This window comes from Podarcis erhardii, assembly GCF_964252035.2.
Source record: "Podarcis erhardii genome assembly, chromosome: 1".
NCBI classification, from domain to species: Eukaryota; Metazoa; Chordata; class Lepidosauria; order Squamata; family Lacertidae; genus Podarcis; species Podarcis erhardii.
In genome coordinates this window covers 45,410,162-45,427,785 of record NC_138497.1, presented here as the reverse complement: position 1 = coordinate 45,427,785, position 17,624 = coordinate 45,410,162, and the positions used below count along the sequence as shown (strand labels likewise).

Sequence of the window (17,624 nt, the reverse complement as noted above, 5' to 3'; positions counted from 1 at the left end):
AAAGTTCCAAATTGCATACAGTCAATTATTTACTCACGGGTTGTTGTTTTCAAAGCAAAAATTTCAGGAAGAAAGGTCAGCGCTCACTGGCAACAGCTACGCGGCTTCACTCCGCCGATTGCGGAACGACCCTCAGCGCCGCAGCCTCCTCCACGATCCGGAGCCCCTTACGGGGTTCCTTCAACGTTTTGGGGGCCACTACTGGCGCCCGCCGGGTCCCAGGACCGCAGGCTTCTGCCGCCTGCGGGTTTCCGTTGTGGGTCTCCGCTTTCGCCGTAGCGGACGACCCTTTCTCGAGCGGAGCTCCCTTCCCGGTTAGGAAAGGGCAGCCATTACCCTTCGCGCCGCCTCCGGAAGTCAAGGAGAGGGTGCTTTAGTCCTTTGCATCCTACTATGGTCCCAATCTGGATCATACTCCCTCCCTCCCCACCCTGACAACTTTAATTTACACGGGATAAAAAAAAATCCCATTGGAGTTAATGGGGGCTTTTTCTCCAAGCAAATTTTGGGAATGCCCCTCTACCCGCTGATCCAGATTGGGACAACAATGATGAACAAAAGGCTAAACACTCACACGCACACCCCCTAACCACCCCAGGAGCCCTGTTATGATTGGGAGGGGGTCACTCTATCTTCTTTGATAAGAAAAATCTTTCAATAAATGGCAAATGGCATAATGAATGTCATGTCTTTTTTGGCCCTGATCTTCAAAGGAAATGGAACACTCAAATCTTTCCCCAACACCCTCGGATTGCCTACGCTGTGGGAAGAATAGGGTTTCTGCAATCTTTCATGTACAGATGTACCACAGTTAAAGAAACACACCTGCTGTTATCCTGTTTCCCGTGGGAGTCTTATTCAGGTTGAGATTGTGTGTGAAGCTGATCTGTGATGGTTTCTACATGAGAAAGGAGTATCCATGCAACCAGGTCACTATTCTCTCTAGCTCATGTAATTGGTGTGACCACCACAGACATTCTAATGGGGGAAAGCCCTGTAAATTAGTTTTGTTCCTAAACTTCTTGCAACATTAGAGTGGCCTGAAGTAATAGGGCTGGAAATATTATTATTATTATTATTATTATTATTATTATTATTATTATTATTATATATTACTTATATCCTGCCCATGAAACTCGGTTGCCCTAGCTACTCGTGAGTGGCTTCCAACATAATAAAACAGCAGCAACACATCAAACATTTAAAATTCCCGATACAGGGCTGCCTTCAGATATCTTCTGAAAGTTGTGTAGTTGTTCATCTGTTTGAAATTAGTTGGGAGGGTGTTCCAAAGGGTGGGTGCCACTACTGAGATGGCCCTCGGCCTGGTTTCTGGCAGTAGTCACACCTTCAAACAGTAGCAGGATAGTGGTTTTCTGCATGTGGATTCAGCCGGCTACATATTGTTTTGCACACCCCAATTTCCGAGTGGGAAGAGACTCCTACGCTTTCCCAGGGTTGGTTTTTTTTGGAATGAAGCTCAGTAGGGACGATGGGGTCTTTAGGGTACATGGTTTTATTTACACATATATACCACTGAAGCATAGGTTGGAGGGCTCACAGCATTAAAACTCCAACAGATCTTCTTTTCCCCATTAGTTTTCCAGCAGAGTTTTATGACACCATTTTGAGTTCAGCACAGAGGCATGCAAGCCTATGTGTCTCCAGCTTCCAGCATCAGCCACAACTCTCCCACACAAATTCCCCCTTGGCCTACTGTACCCTATTTTAGGATGATGTGGCCTCTAGCTGGGTGAGGGGGGCTTAGAGAATGCATACCCTCTTCCTGAAAAGCACCATCACTTAGTTGCCACTATGGCAACCTAGCTCAGTCTTTGTGGTGCTGATGAGAGCACTTAACTTGCCAGGTATGCCCATTAACTTACAAAGAGAGCCAGTGTGGTGTAGTGGTTAAGAATCATAGAATCATAGAGTTGGAAGAGACCACAAGGGCCATCGAGTCCAACCCCCTGCCAAGCAGGAAACACCACCAGAGCACTCCTGACATATGGTTGTCAAGCCTCTGCTTAAAGACCTCCAAAGAAGGAGACTCCACCACACTCCTTGGCAGCAAATTCCACTGTCGAACAGCTCTTACTGTTAGGAAGTTCTTCCTAATGTTTAGGTGGAATCTTCTTTCTTGTAGTTTGGAACCATTGCTCCGTGTCCGCTTCTCTGGAGCAGCAGAAAACAACCTTTCTCCCTCCTCTATGTGACATCCTTTTATATATTTGAACATGGCTATCATATCACCCCTTAACCTCCTCTTCTCCAGGCTAAACATGCCCAGCTCCCTTAGCCGTTCCTCATAAGGCATCATTTCCAGGCCTTTGACCATTTTGGTTGCCCTCCTCTGGACACGTTCCAGTTTGTCAGTGTCCTTCTTGAACTGTGGTGCCCAGAACTGGACACAGTACTCCAGGTGAGGTCTGACCAGAGCAGAATACAGTGGCACTATTACTTCCCTTGATCTAGATGCTATACTCCTATTGATGCAGTTATACTCCTATTGATGCAGAGCGGTAGTCTCGTAATCTGGTGAACGGGATTCGCGTCTCCGCTCCTCCACATGCAGCTGCTGGGTGACCTTGGGCTAGTCACACTTCTCTGAAGTCTCTCAGCCCCACTCACCTCACAGAGTGTTTCGTTGTGGGGGAGGAAGGGAAAGGAGAATGTTAGCCGCTTTGAGACTCCTTAGGGTAGTGATAAAGTGGGATATCAAATCCAAACTCCTCCTTTTCTTCTCTTCAAAGAGACTAGTCTGACCAGTTTGGCATATTTCCTCTCATAGATTCTAACTTCACATACCCAAAATCAGATTTGGAAGGGACGAAAAATTTGGAAGGGATGCATCCAGACTGACTCCGTCCTCAATAACTTGTAACAACACCCAATAAACTGTTGCATGGGAATATTCCAAATGCAGCAGCCAAATGCAGGGGACCCTCATCCTGAAATGTTGTGTGTGAAACACTCAGTCCTGCCACTCTCTGTCATCTCTCTTTCATCTTTTTTTTGTGGCTTGTCACCCCATATATTCTGCTGAGTTTGTAGATTTCTAGATTGGAGCAACTTTGTGTAAACAGAAACGCCCAACCACCTTATCCCGAATCATATATTCATAACAACTGTGTTGAACCTAAAGACACTGGGAAGTCCTGTAGACAAACATCATTGAAATCCACTGCATGCACTGTGTTATTTTTACATAACACCCATTCATTTCGGGGGGGGGGGGGGAATAAACATTGCTTCTCAGAGGATTATGCCCTTAAGTGCAATCATTGCTTCAGTAGAATACAATCTTCTGTTAACTTGGTTGTTATTTTCTTCGCTGTGAGATATGGGATCCTCATAACAGAGGGTCCTGGTTGTGCTCGGGACCCAAGAGCTCATCTGACAGGGTTAAAATGGGGGAGGGGAGCAAAAAGTCCTGGCCATTCCCCTGGGATCACGCCAGGTGGTTTTAACCAATAGCCAGTAGGTGGCATGATCCCAGGGGCTTTAAAAATGGTGCAGCCATCGCCTGCCCCTCCAGGAACTGAGTATTCTGTTAAAGGAATCTGGGGGTCCTGGATTTCGTCCAAAGTCCGCTTGAGGGGCTAGGGCCATGCTAGGACCACAGGAACCCCAGGGTGAGCTTAGGTTGGTCCTCTTTGACCTTGCTCCCTTGTTTGGTTCACCCCATCGGACGATCATCCTGAGAGGTGGAGTCAATTATAGTGGGGAGTCAATGCCTAAGCCAATACCGCTCACGTGATTGTATTTCAATAAAGTTGTGGTCAAAATTTGCCCCAAAACTTAAACTAATGTAAGTGTCCGTGTGTATTTATTTTGGGGATGGGTCTTGGGGCCTCGAGACGCAAACAAGTATTTTGATGCAGCTCTCTGACCATGTGAATACACATACTGGGGTAAAGTTTGCATATCAGTGCAATACATTAGTGAAAATAACATCATGGTGTTACCCTGCAAAGGGGGTCTGGAAATACGTCGGTCCTCTTAGCCAAATAAAGACAGTAGCATCATGGAAAGAGTTCATATTTATTGCCGACTGCAGCAAGAATAAACGATCCAGAGGAATTCTCCCAATTCTGGACTCGAAATACAAAACTTAAGACGCTTTTAGAACATTCTCTTTACATGGTTAACTCGTGAACGATCCCTTTCAGCAACATGATTGGATAACAGAACACATGGACAGTTCGTGGACTCCTCATGTTCACTTCTAATTGGTTTACAAAACACACACTCCTGTCTACCAGCTGTACCATGGCAACAAACTTTATAAATTCGCTATTCTTCTGTCTTGTGCAAAATGCTGCATTTTTGGTAGTCTGTTACAGGAAGCGGTCAGTTTGGAGCTTCTAGTCTCTTCAAGGCCACTTCGCCATTCTGGTATGTGAAGCTGATAGGCGAGGCCCTGCTTGTTAGCAAAAAGACAGGTTGAGGTGCATGAAAAATCTCTGCTTAGCTAGGGGAATGGCACTGATACATTGTGATTGTGCCTGGGAACCATGTTTCTGCAGGCTCTGCACTTAGCAGGCTGAGGTCACTTGTGCATTAGAAACATGCTCTGTGACAGAGGGTGAGAGCATGTCAGTATAGAGGTATTCTGTACTTCACCTTCCAGCTAGCCTGAAGGAACTTGTCAGATTTCTTGCATTCCTAATCAGCACAACCTCTGCTTGGTGTCCTGCTAGCCACTTGGACTGTAAGTCTCAGTAGAGACTGACTCAAAACAGAAACATTAGTGCTGTGAAAGCAATGTATGAGAGCAATGTATGCTCAGAAATGCCTGCCTGGTGTGTTGACTCTAGTGGGTCTTAGGTCATGACACTCAGGTATCATTGGGACTGAAACCGCCTTGGTTGCACTAGTTGGCAATCTCCAGCAGGCTAGGGACAGAGGTGAAAGCTGTTTCCTGGTTCTGCTGGATCTCTTAGCGGCTTTTGATACCATTGACCATGATATCCTTCATGAAGTTTGACTAAACTGCGGGAGGCAGTGGAAGACAGGAGTGCCTGGTGTGCTCTGGTCCAAAAAGTCAGACACGACTAAACGACAACAATCCTTCATGAAATATTCAGATGGGTTTTCTAGAATGTCTTGCCAGCAAATATTCTGATACAGCATATCAGCTTGAATCTGATTGAGTATGTTTGCTTAACATAATTGAATAATTAAAACTAAAACATACACTGGGTGAATTTTATGAGTTGTATAAATATCTCGGTGTTTTCCCCGATTGCCAAAAATATTCCAGTTAAAATATTTGAATAGGAAAAGAAAATCTACAAAGCACACTTAGTGCAGTTTAGATGTTCTAATGAAGCAGAGTCAAAGATTTAGTTGGAAATTATTTTTATCAGGGTGTTTGTAAATACTGTATAATAAAGCACAAACTTTCTAACATTATTTAAATAAAACAAAAGGGCAATGGATAGCTTATTTCAGAAGGCTGTGAAAGCTATGTCTTAATAATAATAATAATAATAATAATAATAATAATAATAATAATAAATTATTTATACCCCACCCTCCCCAGCCAAGACCGGGCTCAGGGTGGCTAACAACCAATAATAAAAACAAGTTGATTAAAATACAATTTAAAAGATTAAGATACAACATTAAAACATTAGGATGCAGCCTCTTCACAGGAGGAGAAAGGAAAAAGAAAGAGGGGGAGGGAATCAAACTGATTCTAAGCCAAAGGCCAGGTGGAACAACTCTGTCTTACAGGCCCTGCGGAAAGAAATCAGATCCCGCAGGGCCCTGGTCTCATGAGGCAGAGCATTCCACCAGGCCGGAGCCAGAGTTGAAAATGCCCTGGCTCTGGTTGAGGCTAATCTAACTTCCTTAGGGCCCGGGACTTCTAGGGTGTTGCTATATATGGACCTTAAGGTCCTCCGTGGGGCATACCAGGAGAGGCGGTCCTGTAGGTATATCAGTTATACATGCATGCATACTTCCTAGGAACAGTTGCCTTAAAAATAAAAATAAATCAATTGATAACAATTTACAAAGTACACACTTTGGCTAGTATTGCAACTACTCATTGTATTGCTAATTAATTGTATGCAGCAGTGCATTTATTAAAAAATGATTTTTTTTTCTGTAGGAAAATACAGCAGAGGAACAATTCTGGCTGTCAGTGTGAATAAAATATATTAATTCTAGACTCCCTGGGATATTCCTTTCATTCAATATTTACACTAACATAAAAAAACTCCACCCCAATTTCCATGCTGTTCAGTAAAAAACAACTACTACTGATTGTATGCATGCTCGTATTAATTTATTTAAAACCTGTTTCTTTCTTTGAATCAGAAGAAGTGCAATCTCTCCAAATGATCTTCCCACCATTGATTCCTAGTGGTATCATAAAAAGGAGACTCTTTGTACCTTCACAAATTTTAAAGAAACACATGGCCTCATGATTTCAACATTTAGAATTCCTTTGTATATTTTATTCAGACAAGTCAAGAGCTGGTAGGAATTCAGTTTCCGTGGTCCAAGTTCAGAAGAGCGCTAAGGGCAACATGCTGATTTCTTTTTAGATACCCTTAATTGCCGTGGTGATTCACGAATGCTTAGGAATCCAGGAATGTAGGATACCTTCAAACACACAGTATATGAGCGGTGCTTTCGTGTTCTTAATGAAGCAACAATGGAAACCAGAGCTATACGATGCATCCTCTTTTGTGATACTAGACTTGGCACACCAGTTATTCATGTCACTGCAGAATTAGTAGCACACACACATATCCAGGCAAGAATTCTCCGAATTAGTCACACCCAATGGCTTAATCAAAGAGCATCTAAATTGCATTAGAGGTGAATGATTGAATAATAGTATCTATTTTGAAATGGATATGAGTGCTGCCATGCTTAGACATTCACCCGCACATGGTCCACTTGACTGACTTTTCACCCCACCCTCTTTGGTTTATCACCTGCCTGGTGGTAACAGATGAGCAATAGTGGAGTTGTTTTAACTGATCTGCCCTGGCAGCAGGCCCTCTTGGCTGCATTGGGATTTCTCAGTGGTGAACTCCTTAGTGAAGCCAATTCCAGTGGAGAATGCTGTCAGTGAACCCAGCTTGCCAAAGGACAAACAGGAGCTCATGTGGTTGTGGTTGTTATTTCATTTTATTTATTACCCACCCTTTACTGGCAGGTCCCAGCAATCTAAAACCCAGAATAAAAAACAGTGAAAACAGGTTAAACTCACAGCAAAAGGGTGAGCCCTGGCAACACACATGTCAGATGTCAAAGGTCAGAACAAAGGGGTGTGTCTAAGCTCCCACTTGTACATTCTTAGATCACCGATTTCCTGTCCCGATGAGAAAACAAGGTCCTAATGCATGTCCTTGCTACATGTGTTGGACCGATGACATGTTGAGACATCCCTGTAGTAATAATAGCCATAATGTTCTGATCTGCCCCAGAATTAATGGCCTTATAGTGTGAACATCAACGTCCCCCAGTATCGATAGCCTGGGGGTGCTCAATATCATGTCCAAGACCAGCTCCGTATGCTCGGGATGTTGGACAAAGGGAAGGATGGTATGACAACAGAATCCTTAGTGTGTCCCATTGGCTCAGCACAAGGTGCAAACACTCTAGACACGTACCCATCTGGACAGGAAGCAAGGGGGGGGGGTGAGAGAGATCAAATTCCTATGGTCCATGGCAAGGCTTTCAAATCTTTCTTGATGCTGGACCAAGTACCTTGGCGTACCAGCTGAGGAATACTAACTCCTTGCTGCTTACCCACCGAGGTCTTGGTTATATATGCCAGATCAACCTTATCCATAACTGAGTTGTAGATAGGAGAGATTCGACCCAGTGAGGGCTATGGCTGAAGGAATTTCACTCCCAGTCCCGCTAATACTCTCTTCCTTTCTGCTTCTAACCGAAAGCCCAGCTGGTTGCATATCTCTCCTCTACATGCCTTAATTATGCTTGCAAATTTTACTGGATTAAGAGCCCTGTCCAATAAGGTTGGTGGTAACCCTGGGGCTGTTTCACAAATCAGAATTTTAACAGGAAACAGATTTGTTTCATGCTATCATGGTTCATCTCCAAGTCATCAAATATTCAGGTTTTTCTTTTTTGAAAATGTGCAAGTTTTGAGCATGATATCCTTGATTATCTAAGGACTGTTCTAGATGGCCTGTTTAGACCTTTTTAGAGGTAATTCCAATTTGCTTGTACAAAGTTTACATGGTGACTAATGTCTGGGTTTTATTGAGCATCCGTTCTGATTATTTCACAGGGTGGTTTGTTATATGACAACAAGCATTCATTCTGATTTGCTTATGGTGTATTTTACATGTCTTGTTGTTAATCATATATTTATTCCACACTTTTCAGTCTATTCCCCCCTCACTTTCTTTTTCTTTTTAAAAAATATTATTACAAAGAAAAATACTTTGTGTGTGTGGAGTATGGCCTTATGACATCCCCTACTTTCACATTCCAAAACAGGATAAAACTCACCTAATTAATAACAGAGTTTATGCATTGTAGCAAAGTCTCAAAACCTGAATAATTATTTCCCCCTCACTTTCCATACAGCAAAACAGCAGGTTGTTTTTTTTGTTTTGTTTAAAGTGGATCTTGTGTGCTGGGGTGACAGGGCACTTTCACTCACTTAGAATCATAGAATCATAGAGTTGGAAGAGACCATAAGGGCCATCGAGTCCAATCCCCTGCCAAGCAGGAAACACCATCAGAGCACTCCTGACATATGGCTGTCAAGCCTCTGCTTAAAGACCTCCAAAGAAGGAGACTCCACCACACTCCTTGGCAGCAAATTCCACTGTCGAACAGCTCTTACTGTCAGGAAGTTCTTCCTAATGTTTAGGTGGAATCTTCTTTCTTGTAGTTTGGAACCATTGCTCCGTGTCCGCTTCTCTGGAGCAGCAGAAAACAACCTTTCTCCCTCCTCTATGTGACATCCTTTTATATATTTGAACATAGCTATCATATCACCCCTTAACCTCCTCTTCTCCAGGCTAAACATGCCCAGCTTCCTTAGCCGTTCCTCATAAGGCATCGTCTCCAGGCCTTTGACCATTTTGGTTGCCCTCCTCTGGACACGTTCCAGTTTGTCAGTGTCCTTCTTGAACTGTGGTGCCCAGAACTGGACACAGTACTCCAGGTGAGGTCTGACCAGAGCAGAATACAGTGGCACTATTACTTCCCTTGATCTAGATGCTATACTCCTATTGATGCAGCCCAGAATTGCATTGGCTTTTTAAGCTGCCGCGTCACACTGTTGGCTCATGTCAAGTTTGTGGTCAACCAAGACTCCTAGATCCTTTTCACATGTACTGCTCTCAAGCCAGGTGTCATCCATCTTGTATTTGTGCCTCTCATTTTTTTTGCCCAAGTGCAATACTTTACATTTCTCCCTGTCAAAATTCATCTTGTTTGTTTTGGCCCAGTTCTCTAATCTGTCAAGGTCATTTTGAAGTGTGATCCTGTCCTCTGGGGTGTTAGCCACCCCTCCCAGTTTGGTGTCATCTGCAAATTTGATCAGGATGCCCTTGAGTCCATCATCCAAGTCGTTGATAAAGATGTTGAATAAGACCGGGCCCAAGACAGAACCCTGTGGCACCCCACTAGTCACTCTTCTCCAGGATGAAGAGGAACCATTGATGAGCACCCTTTGGGTTCGGTCAGTCAGCCAGTTACAAATCCACTGAGTGGTAGCATAGTCAAGTCCGCATTTTACCAGCTTCTTTACAAGAATATCATGGGGCACCTTGTCAAATGCCTTGCTGAAATCAAGGTAGGCTACATCCACTGCGTTCCCTTCATCTACCTTCATCTACCTTCATCTACCTTCATCTACTTTAATTGTGCAAATCTAAAATTCTGATGTGCACATGAATCCCTCCTGGAAAGAACTGGCAGTCTGGAGGAGGCATGCTAAGGATTGTACAGGGTAATTGTTCCATAAGCAAATAACCTGACAGATTTGCATGGATAGAGAGTGGAATGTAGGAGTAGACTTCCTGAAATTTGTTAAGCAAGAGAGGGGTGTAGCTCTGAGTCACTTTTTATACACTTGTTCATCTTCTTTAACTGGTTCAAAGTCTCTATGAATGCTTCAAGGATCCTTGTCAGTTTTGGACTCTGAGGTCAAAGCACCACCTGCAGTGTACACATCCGAGATTTATATGGGTTCACCAGCCAATATTCTTCTGGTAAGGAAAGTCTTCAACATTAGCTTTATTGTCTTGGTTGAGACAAACAAAATAATAATTATTGTGACTGTGATGGAAGAGGGACTGCAAACCCAGTAAGCAAAGTATACCTAACTGTATACTTTTATCAATTTTGCATTTCACAGACTGGTAACCAACAGATTTCATGCTTGAAGGGTATTCTTTTTCAAATATGTCAGAACCTACATACTGCAAACAAGGATGGTGTCTGGCAGGCAGGCATCTCAGAATCACTGCAGTGCACTACAGTGCAGAATCACTGTAGAATTGCTGTGCCTACGTTACAAATCTTTCTATGTTGGTTCTGCTACAGGTATGTAATATAGCGTAACTAAAAATAATGTGTTTGTAACTTAGATCCATTGAGATTCTGTTTTGCCTCCTAGGACCCAATCACTAAAACAAATACATATGGAAATGGAGAAGCAAAGAGGAAGTTTTTTGGAACTGAAAATCCATATGGGGCTGAAAGTCAGGTATCAGACAATGTATGTGTTTTTATTGCATGCCCTAACTTTGTCATTATACCTGATTGAATCTTTTCATATAATCATTCTAGGGCTCTTAATATGTGAGTATAACATACAGTTTTGAGGGGTCAGTACCTCAGCTAACAATATATTACCTAATAACCCTCAGGAATATTATAGTGCAAGTAATTTGGCGTGTTGCCCATTGTTTTGAGGAATCTAGTTTCTACCTACATATCATAAATATATTGTTGTAAGAAGTATGATCTCCTCCCTTTCTAGCAGGACCACCTATGGAATAAATGCTGTGTGTGTTACACAAACTCATAGTGGATCTGTAGTCAAGGCAAAGTGCAGAGAAGCTGTAAGCCATTTTTATCCTCAACATTTCCAGTTTCTCCTTGAGACTTATTGCTAAGTGCTTTTCAAACCTTTTAAAAAGGTTTGTTTTTATGTTTCTTAAAAAAATGAAAGCTGGTGTCTGTTAGTGCGGATGATAATGAATGAGGTAAAGGTAAAGGTACCCCTGCCCGTACGGGCCAGTCTTGACAGACTCTGGGGTTGGTGCGCCCATCTCACTCAAGAGGCCGGGGGCCAGCGCTGTCCAGAGACACTTCCGGGTCACGTGGCCAGTGTGACAAGCTGCATCTGGTGAGCCAGCGCAGCACACGGAAACGCCGTTTACCTTCCCGCCAGTGAGCGGTCCCTATTTATCTACTTGCACCCGTGGATGCTTTCGAACTGCTAGGTTGGCAGGCACTGGGACCGAGCAGCGGGAGCGCACCCCGCCGCGGGGATTCGAACCGCGACCTTTCGATCGGCAAGCCCTAGGCGCTGAGGCTTTTACCCACAGCACCACCCGCGTCCCCTCGATAATGAACTAGATGGACCAATTATTTAATTTGGTATAAAGCACCTCCATACGTCTGTGTGCTTGGGAACCCTGCAAAAAGTTAGGTCCTCTCTCATGAAGAGAGAGCTATCAGCATACAAGTTGTACATGTGTGGGATTGGTGGTGCCTGCAGGCCCACTCAGTGTATGGAAGTTGGGGAGATAGGGGCAGTGGGTGCCAGTGGTGTGCAGTCAGTTGACTAGGGGGACTAGGCTAATCGCCTAAATGGTCCAAGAGCCCTCCCGCCACCTTCCCAAAGCCCACCTGGCTTTAGGAAGGAGGCAGCAGGGTTCCAGCATCCTGTCAGAGCCCTGGCATCTCCTTTCCAGTGTCCAGGAAGCTTCTGCCTGGCTTAGGGGGCTGTGATGCTCACACGCACAACGTCAGGGACATCATGATGTCAGCCCCCATTGCCCTCACAAGCTGGCACCTCTGCCCCTAACTGTTTTCCTATGAAACAATTCACTGCACACTGGTGGGTTCAATCTCACAGTTTTGAATGGTCTAGAAGGTGCTCTAGAATTCTTACTGATTTGAAACTTTGTTAGACAGATTCTAGGAGCCACAGGTGACAGCTGAGTGCAGGGTGGGGACAAAAGGTGGACAAACTATCCCAGAAGGAGCATGACATGTTCTACACCAAAGGTTCTATCCTGCTAACATAGTGCTTTGACTTCACCCCAGAGGCGCACTCCATTGTCTCTTAAGACAGATGGATGCCAAGTATGTCAACTTGTTTGAACATCAAACAAAGGCTAAAAATTGGGTCACATGGTAACTGCAGAAAGAATTCAGTAGAAATGCTCGTGCCAAAATTACTTTCATGACCAATTTTCTTCCCGTTTCCATACGATTTCTGTTACAGCAGTTACTCGATACAAGTGTACACTTTAGACTAATGTTGTTTGCTGGTATCTTTGCATACTTAGATGGTATCTCCATTACTGAGCCCAGATAATGTGTTTGTGGCATAGGATTTGATATGGGGCTGCTAATTATGGCTGGGAGTTAATATCAAAATACAATCTGGATACTCCTTTGTGTAGGGAAGCGAGATCACCCATGATACCTGAGTACAGTAGGAATGAAGACATGACAAATCTTTGTTTAAGAAAACATGAACAAAAACTGTTCCTAGATTTAAAAAAAAGTTGAATCGTTGTATGTGGTAGCCACATATTGTCCAAATAGGGACTTGTGTTTTAAGGAGATGGGCCCCAACATTGTGAGTGATAGGATAGCACTTCAAAAGGAATGAGTAGGAAAAGATGCAGGACACGGCACAGCATAGGTTTAAGCACTGAATAATGAATGCAGCTAACTAAGCTCTTTTCTTTTGAGATGTTTAAGATAAAGTGGTTGTTGTTAACTCTGCTGTGTTAACAACATTCTTTAGTTGACCTCTTTTGTAATGTTTCATTCTGAAATATTTTGAAATGGTATTTTAGCTTCCTGTTAATCATGTTGCTTCAAATGTATGCTGGACTTTCTTCAGTGATGTTTTATTCCAGATTGTTTTATTTGATGTTTTAACATAGGTTGTAAACTGTTTTAAGATTTTTTAAAATTAAAAATATAAAGCAGTATAGAAATGATGATGATGATGATAATAATAATAATAATAATAATAATAATAATAATAATAATAATGTAGGCAATACGTTAGGGTGACAATGGACTGGGGAGTAACCATAGCAGTGTAATTGCTAGACAGGGCATTAACTGTAACCCTAGTGGACCATTAGATCTATCTGGTGGGTTGTATCCAACTTTGTGGCCTGCAGGTTGTGTTAACTCAGCTTAAGAGCAGTTTTTTTATTAGTTACCTGGGGAACAGACAGAGTGTTGAATAAGCTGATAGCCAACTGTAAATTGACACAGAGGACTGGTAAAATAGGCAGGACAAGCTGAATGACTTAATGAACTGGGGTTAATAAAACACATGTAATTCAGCATACAAAGAGCATAATGAAATGGTTTAGAGAGAAATAACTTCTTTGTCATAGCTTGGGTATCTTTAGATGAAAAGAATGGGAAAAGATAGATATCAGGGAACTTTTGTTAAGCATAACATGAAGGAGAACCGTGTTTGTGCCTGTCGGACCTTGTGTTCGACCGAGCTTCTCCTCCGGTCGAGTCCTCCGACATAATTAACGACCTGAGCCTTTGATGAAGCTCCAGGCACGTTTCCCCATTACGCAGAGTATCCAGCACGCAGGGAAGGATGAGAAATATGAGCTACATTGCAAAGAGTTTTATTTCTAACAACACAGACAGAAAAGAAAAATACATCCTCTCTCTGTGAAAGCAGAGAGGCAACCGGAACAAAGGAACAGGAAACCAGTAATATAAACATCCTTCTCCCGTCTCCTGTGAGACTTCCAACAGTCTGGAATCCCTGGAATGTAAACAGAGTTCTGTGACTCCAAGCACTGCACCAGTGGCACAAACAGAAACCTAACAGTGCCAACCTTCAAAATTCACACTAATCTGAATTTTGCAATGCATTTCTTCACCCAAACAATGTGTAAAAAAATGCATTTACTAAGATAAAAGTATACATAATAATGCGTATATCTGTAAAAGCAACATGCAAAAAGGCATTATATTAGGAGGAAATATATGCAAAAATGTGTACAAAATTGCATATAAAATGTGTATATTAGGAGAAATTAGCACTAGAATGGGAAAGAATCTTAGAGGGGACTTAAAAAAATCTCAAACTGATGTGGAAATGTGAAGCTCTAAAGATTGGAAAATCTGAAAAAGTGAAATGGACATATTTCCCCATCCCTAGTTCCATGCTTATATGAGTTTTTGATTCATTTATTGCTTCTGCAAGATTTATACATATATCTGGATATCTGTGTGTAGATTCTTCCCCTTGCTGGATGTGATCTCACAAGTGTAAAACCACCAGAATCTGGAATTGCAAGTGCTGTTTAGTGACAGGTAGGGCTTTTATTGGTATAATAAGGGTTGGTTTAATAAGTTTTGACAGTACTCACCACCTTTTTCAAATAACGTATGGTGCAATGTCAATGTGCTGCATGTACTGTATGCCACTGAAATTGTAGCAGCTTCATTCTGCTCCTGCTGTTGCTGCAGTGCCAGGGCACTTGGCATAGTTTGGCTTGTTATGTTGTCCTAGCTCAGGGTCGTAGTTTGTTTCTCACCACACAAACCACAAGAGGAAACTAATGTTTGTTATTGTCTTGCCGTTTGTGATTTGTCTGGGGAAGAAGAAGAGTTTGGATTTGATACCCCGCTTTATCACTACCCGAAGGAGTCTCAAAGCAGCTAACATTCTCCTTTTCCCTTCCTCCCCCACAACAAACACTCTGTGGGGTGAGTGGGGCTGAGAGACTTCAGAGAAGTATGACTAGCCCAAGGTCACCCAGCAGTTGCGTGTGGAGGAGCAGGGAATTGAACCCGGTTCCCCAGATCACGAGTCCACTGCTCTTAACTACTACACCACTCTGGCTCTCTGGGAAAACAAATCATGAGCCCTGGTTCGGATGACACAGCAAGCCAGACCATGTCTCATTTCCGCAGAAAATATGGTTTTTAGACTTATTATTTAATTGCAAAAGTACCTCCCTTTTCATTTCTTTACTGAAAAACAGTTATAGGATACTTACCACCAAGGCACTTAATAGGGAAGTCACACAAGTTGCTTGACATCAGAAAAGCTACATGAGAAGAAAGTAATAAGGATTGTGAATGTTGCTAAACGAGCTTCGAAAGTAGTCAATAATGTTTCTAGGTGCTGAAAAAGCATTCCAGAAAATGGAATGGATTTTGTTTTGTTTGTTTCAAGCATTTTCAACTTTGGAACTCAGTTTTTATTTTTAATGAATAAAAATAATGTAAAACATAATGTAAGAATCCAGCCTAGGACAAGTACAAATCAAAATTACCTTCACAATGTAATTATGTAGTACAATAAGTTCGCACTTAAATGGTTATTAATGTCCAGCTATTCATAATATGAGCAGCTTAAGTAATAAAGACCAACATATTGTACTCTTCAAAGACGCAGATCAATTCCAGATGAACTGCACCCAAGAGTATTAAAAGAACTGGCAGATGTGATCTCAGAACCACTGGCACTCATCTTTGAGAATTCCTGGAGAACAGGCGAAGTCCCGGCAGGCTGGAGGAGGGCAAATGTTGTCCTTATTTTCAAAAAGGGGGAAAGAGAGGACCCAAATAATTACCGCCCAGTCAGTCTGACATCAGTACCAGGGAAGATTCTGGAGCAGATCATTAAGCAAACAGTCTGTGAGCACCTAGAAAGGAATACTGTGATCACCAATAGTCAGCATTGATTTCTGAAAAATAAGTCATGTCAGACAAACCTGATCTCGTTTTTTGACAGAATTACAAGCCTGGTAGATGAAGGGAACGCAGTGTATGTAGCAAGGCATTTCAGCAAGGCATTTGACAAGGTGCCCCATGATATTCTTGTAAAGAAGCTGGTAAAATGCAGACTTGACTATGCTACCACTCAGTGGATTTGTAACTGGCTGACTGACCGAACCCAAAGGGTGCTCATCAATGGTTCCTCTTCATCCTGGAGAAGAGTGACTAGTGGGGTGCCACAGGGTTCTGTCTTGGGCCCGGTCTTATTCAACATCTTTATCAACGACTTGGATGATGGACTCAAGGGCATCCTGATCAAATTTGCAGATGACACCAAACTGGGAGGGGTGGCTAACACCCCAGAGGACAGGATCACACTTCAAAATGACCTTGACAGATTAGAGAACTGGGCCAAAACAAACAAGATGAATTTTGACAGGGAGAAATGTAAAGTATTGCACTTGGGCAAAAAAAATGAGAGGCACAAATACAAGATGGGTGACACCTGGCTTGAGAGCAGTACATGTGAAAAGGATCTAGGAGTCTTGGTTGACCACAAACTTGACATGAGCCAACAGTGTGACGCGGCAGCTAAAAAAGCCAATGCAATTCTGGGCTGCATCAATAGGAGTATAGCATCTAGATCAAGGGAAGTAATAGTGCCACTGTATTCTGCTCTGGTCAGACCTCACCTGGTGTACTGAGTCCAGTTCTGGGCACCACAGTTCAAGAAGGACACTGACAAACTGGAACGTGTCCAGAGGAGGGCAACCAAAATGGTCAAAGGCCTGGAAACGATGCCTTCCTTATGAGGAACAGCTAAGGGAGCTGGGCATGTTTAGCCTGGAGAAGAGGAGGTTAAGGGGTGATATGATAGCCATGTTCAAATATATAAAAGGATGTCACATAGAGGAGGGAGAAAGGTTGTTTTCTGCTGCTCCAGAGAAGCGGACGCGGAGCAATGGTTCCAAACTACAAGAAAGAAGATTCCACCTAAACATTAGGAAGAACTTCCTGACAGTAAGAGCTGTTCGACAGTGGAATTTGCTGCCAAGGAGTGTGGTGGAGTCTCCTTCTTTGGAGGTCTTTAAGCAGAGGCTTGACAACCATATGTCAGGAGTGCTCTGATGGTGTTTCCTGCATGGCAGGGGGTTGGACTCGATGGCCCTTGTGGTCTCTTCCAACTCTATGATTCTATGATTCTATTCTATGATTCATGATCCCTGCTGAGTGAGTACCTTATACAGCCAAGAACCATTCCCAAAGTGTGGACTGCATGTTCCTTTAAAACAGGCAATGGACACGAGCTCAGAACCTGCAATTTCAGAAGGAAGAGCAAGTGCCTGTGTTCAAGTTAATGAGTTTTAAAGAGATGGGGCTCAAATTTCTGAGCGACAGGGTAACATTTCGAAAAGAACGACTAGTGAAAAGATGTGGGACTCCGTCTAGCATAGATTTAAGCATTGGGGAATGGATGTGGCTAATAAAGCTGAGGAAAATATGATGGGATATGATTCTGCTAATGTGCAGATGTAGGCAACAGGATGGGGAATAACTGTAGTAATATAAATAAATAAATTTATTAATGTGAATGCCAGACAGGCAGTAAAAACAGGGTGTTGGTTGTGGCTCCAGTGGAACATCATACTAGCTGA

General features: G+C 42.9%; 1 protein-coding gene across 4 annotated transcripts in view; it reads left to right on the top strand.

Annotated features, from left to right (window-relative positions):
* Positions 1–10,095: 10,095 nt before the first annotated feature.
* LOC309340695 (cytosolic phospholipase A2 epsilon-like) overlaps positions 10,096–17,624 on the top strand; it is a 40,995-nt gene continuing 33,466 nt past the window's right edge. For 2 of the 4 annotated variants that reach the window (XM_081859622.1, XM_081859625.1), the window contains exons 1-2: positions 10,096–10,220; positions 10,628–10,729. In XM_081859622.1, the coding sequence (XP_081715748.1) occupies positions 10,119–10,220; positions 10,628–10,729 (204 nt within the window). In that variant the 5' untranslated portion in view covers positions 10,096–10,118. Of the gene's footprint in view, positions 10,221–10,627; positions 10,730–17,624 lie in introns of those variants that run through there. The other 2 variants (XM_081859623.1, XM_081859624.1) reach the window with 2 other exon arrangements.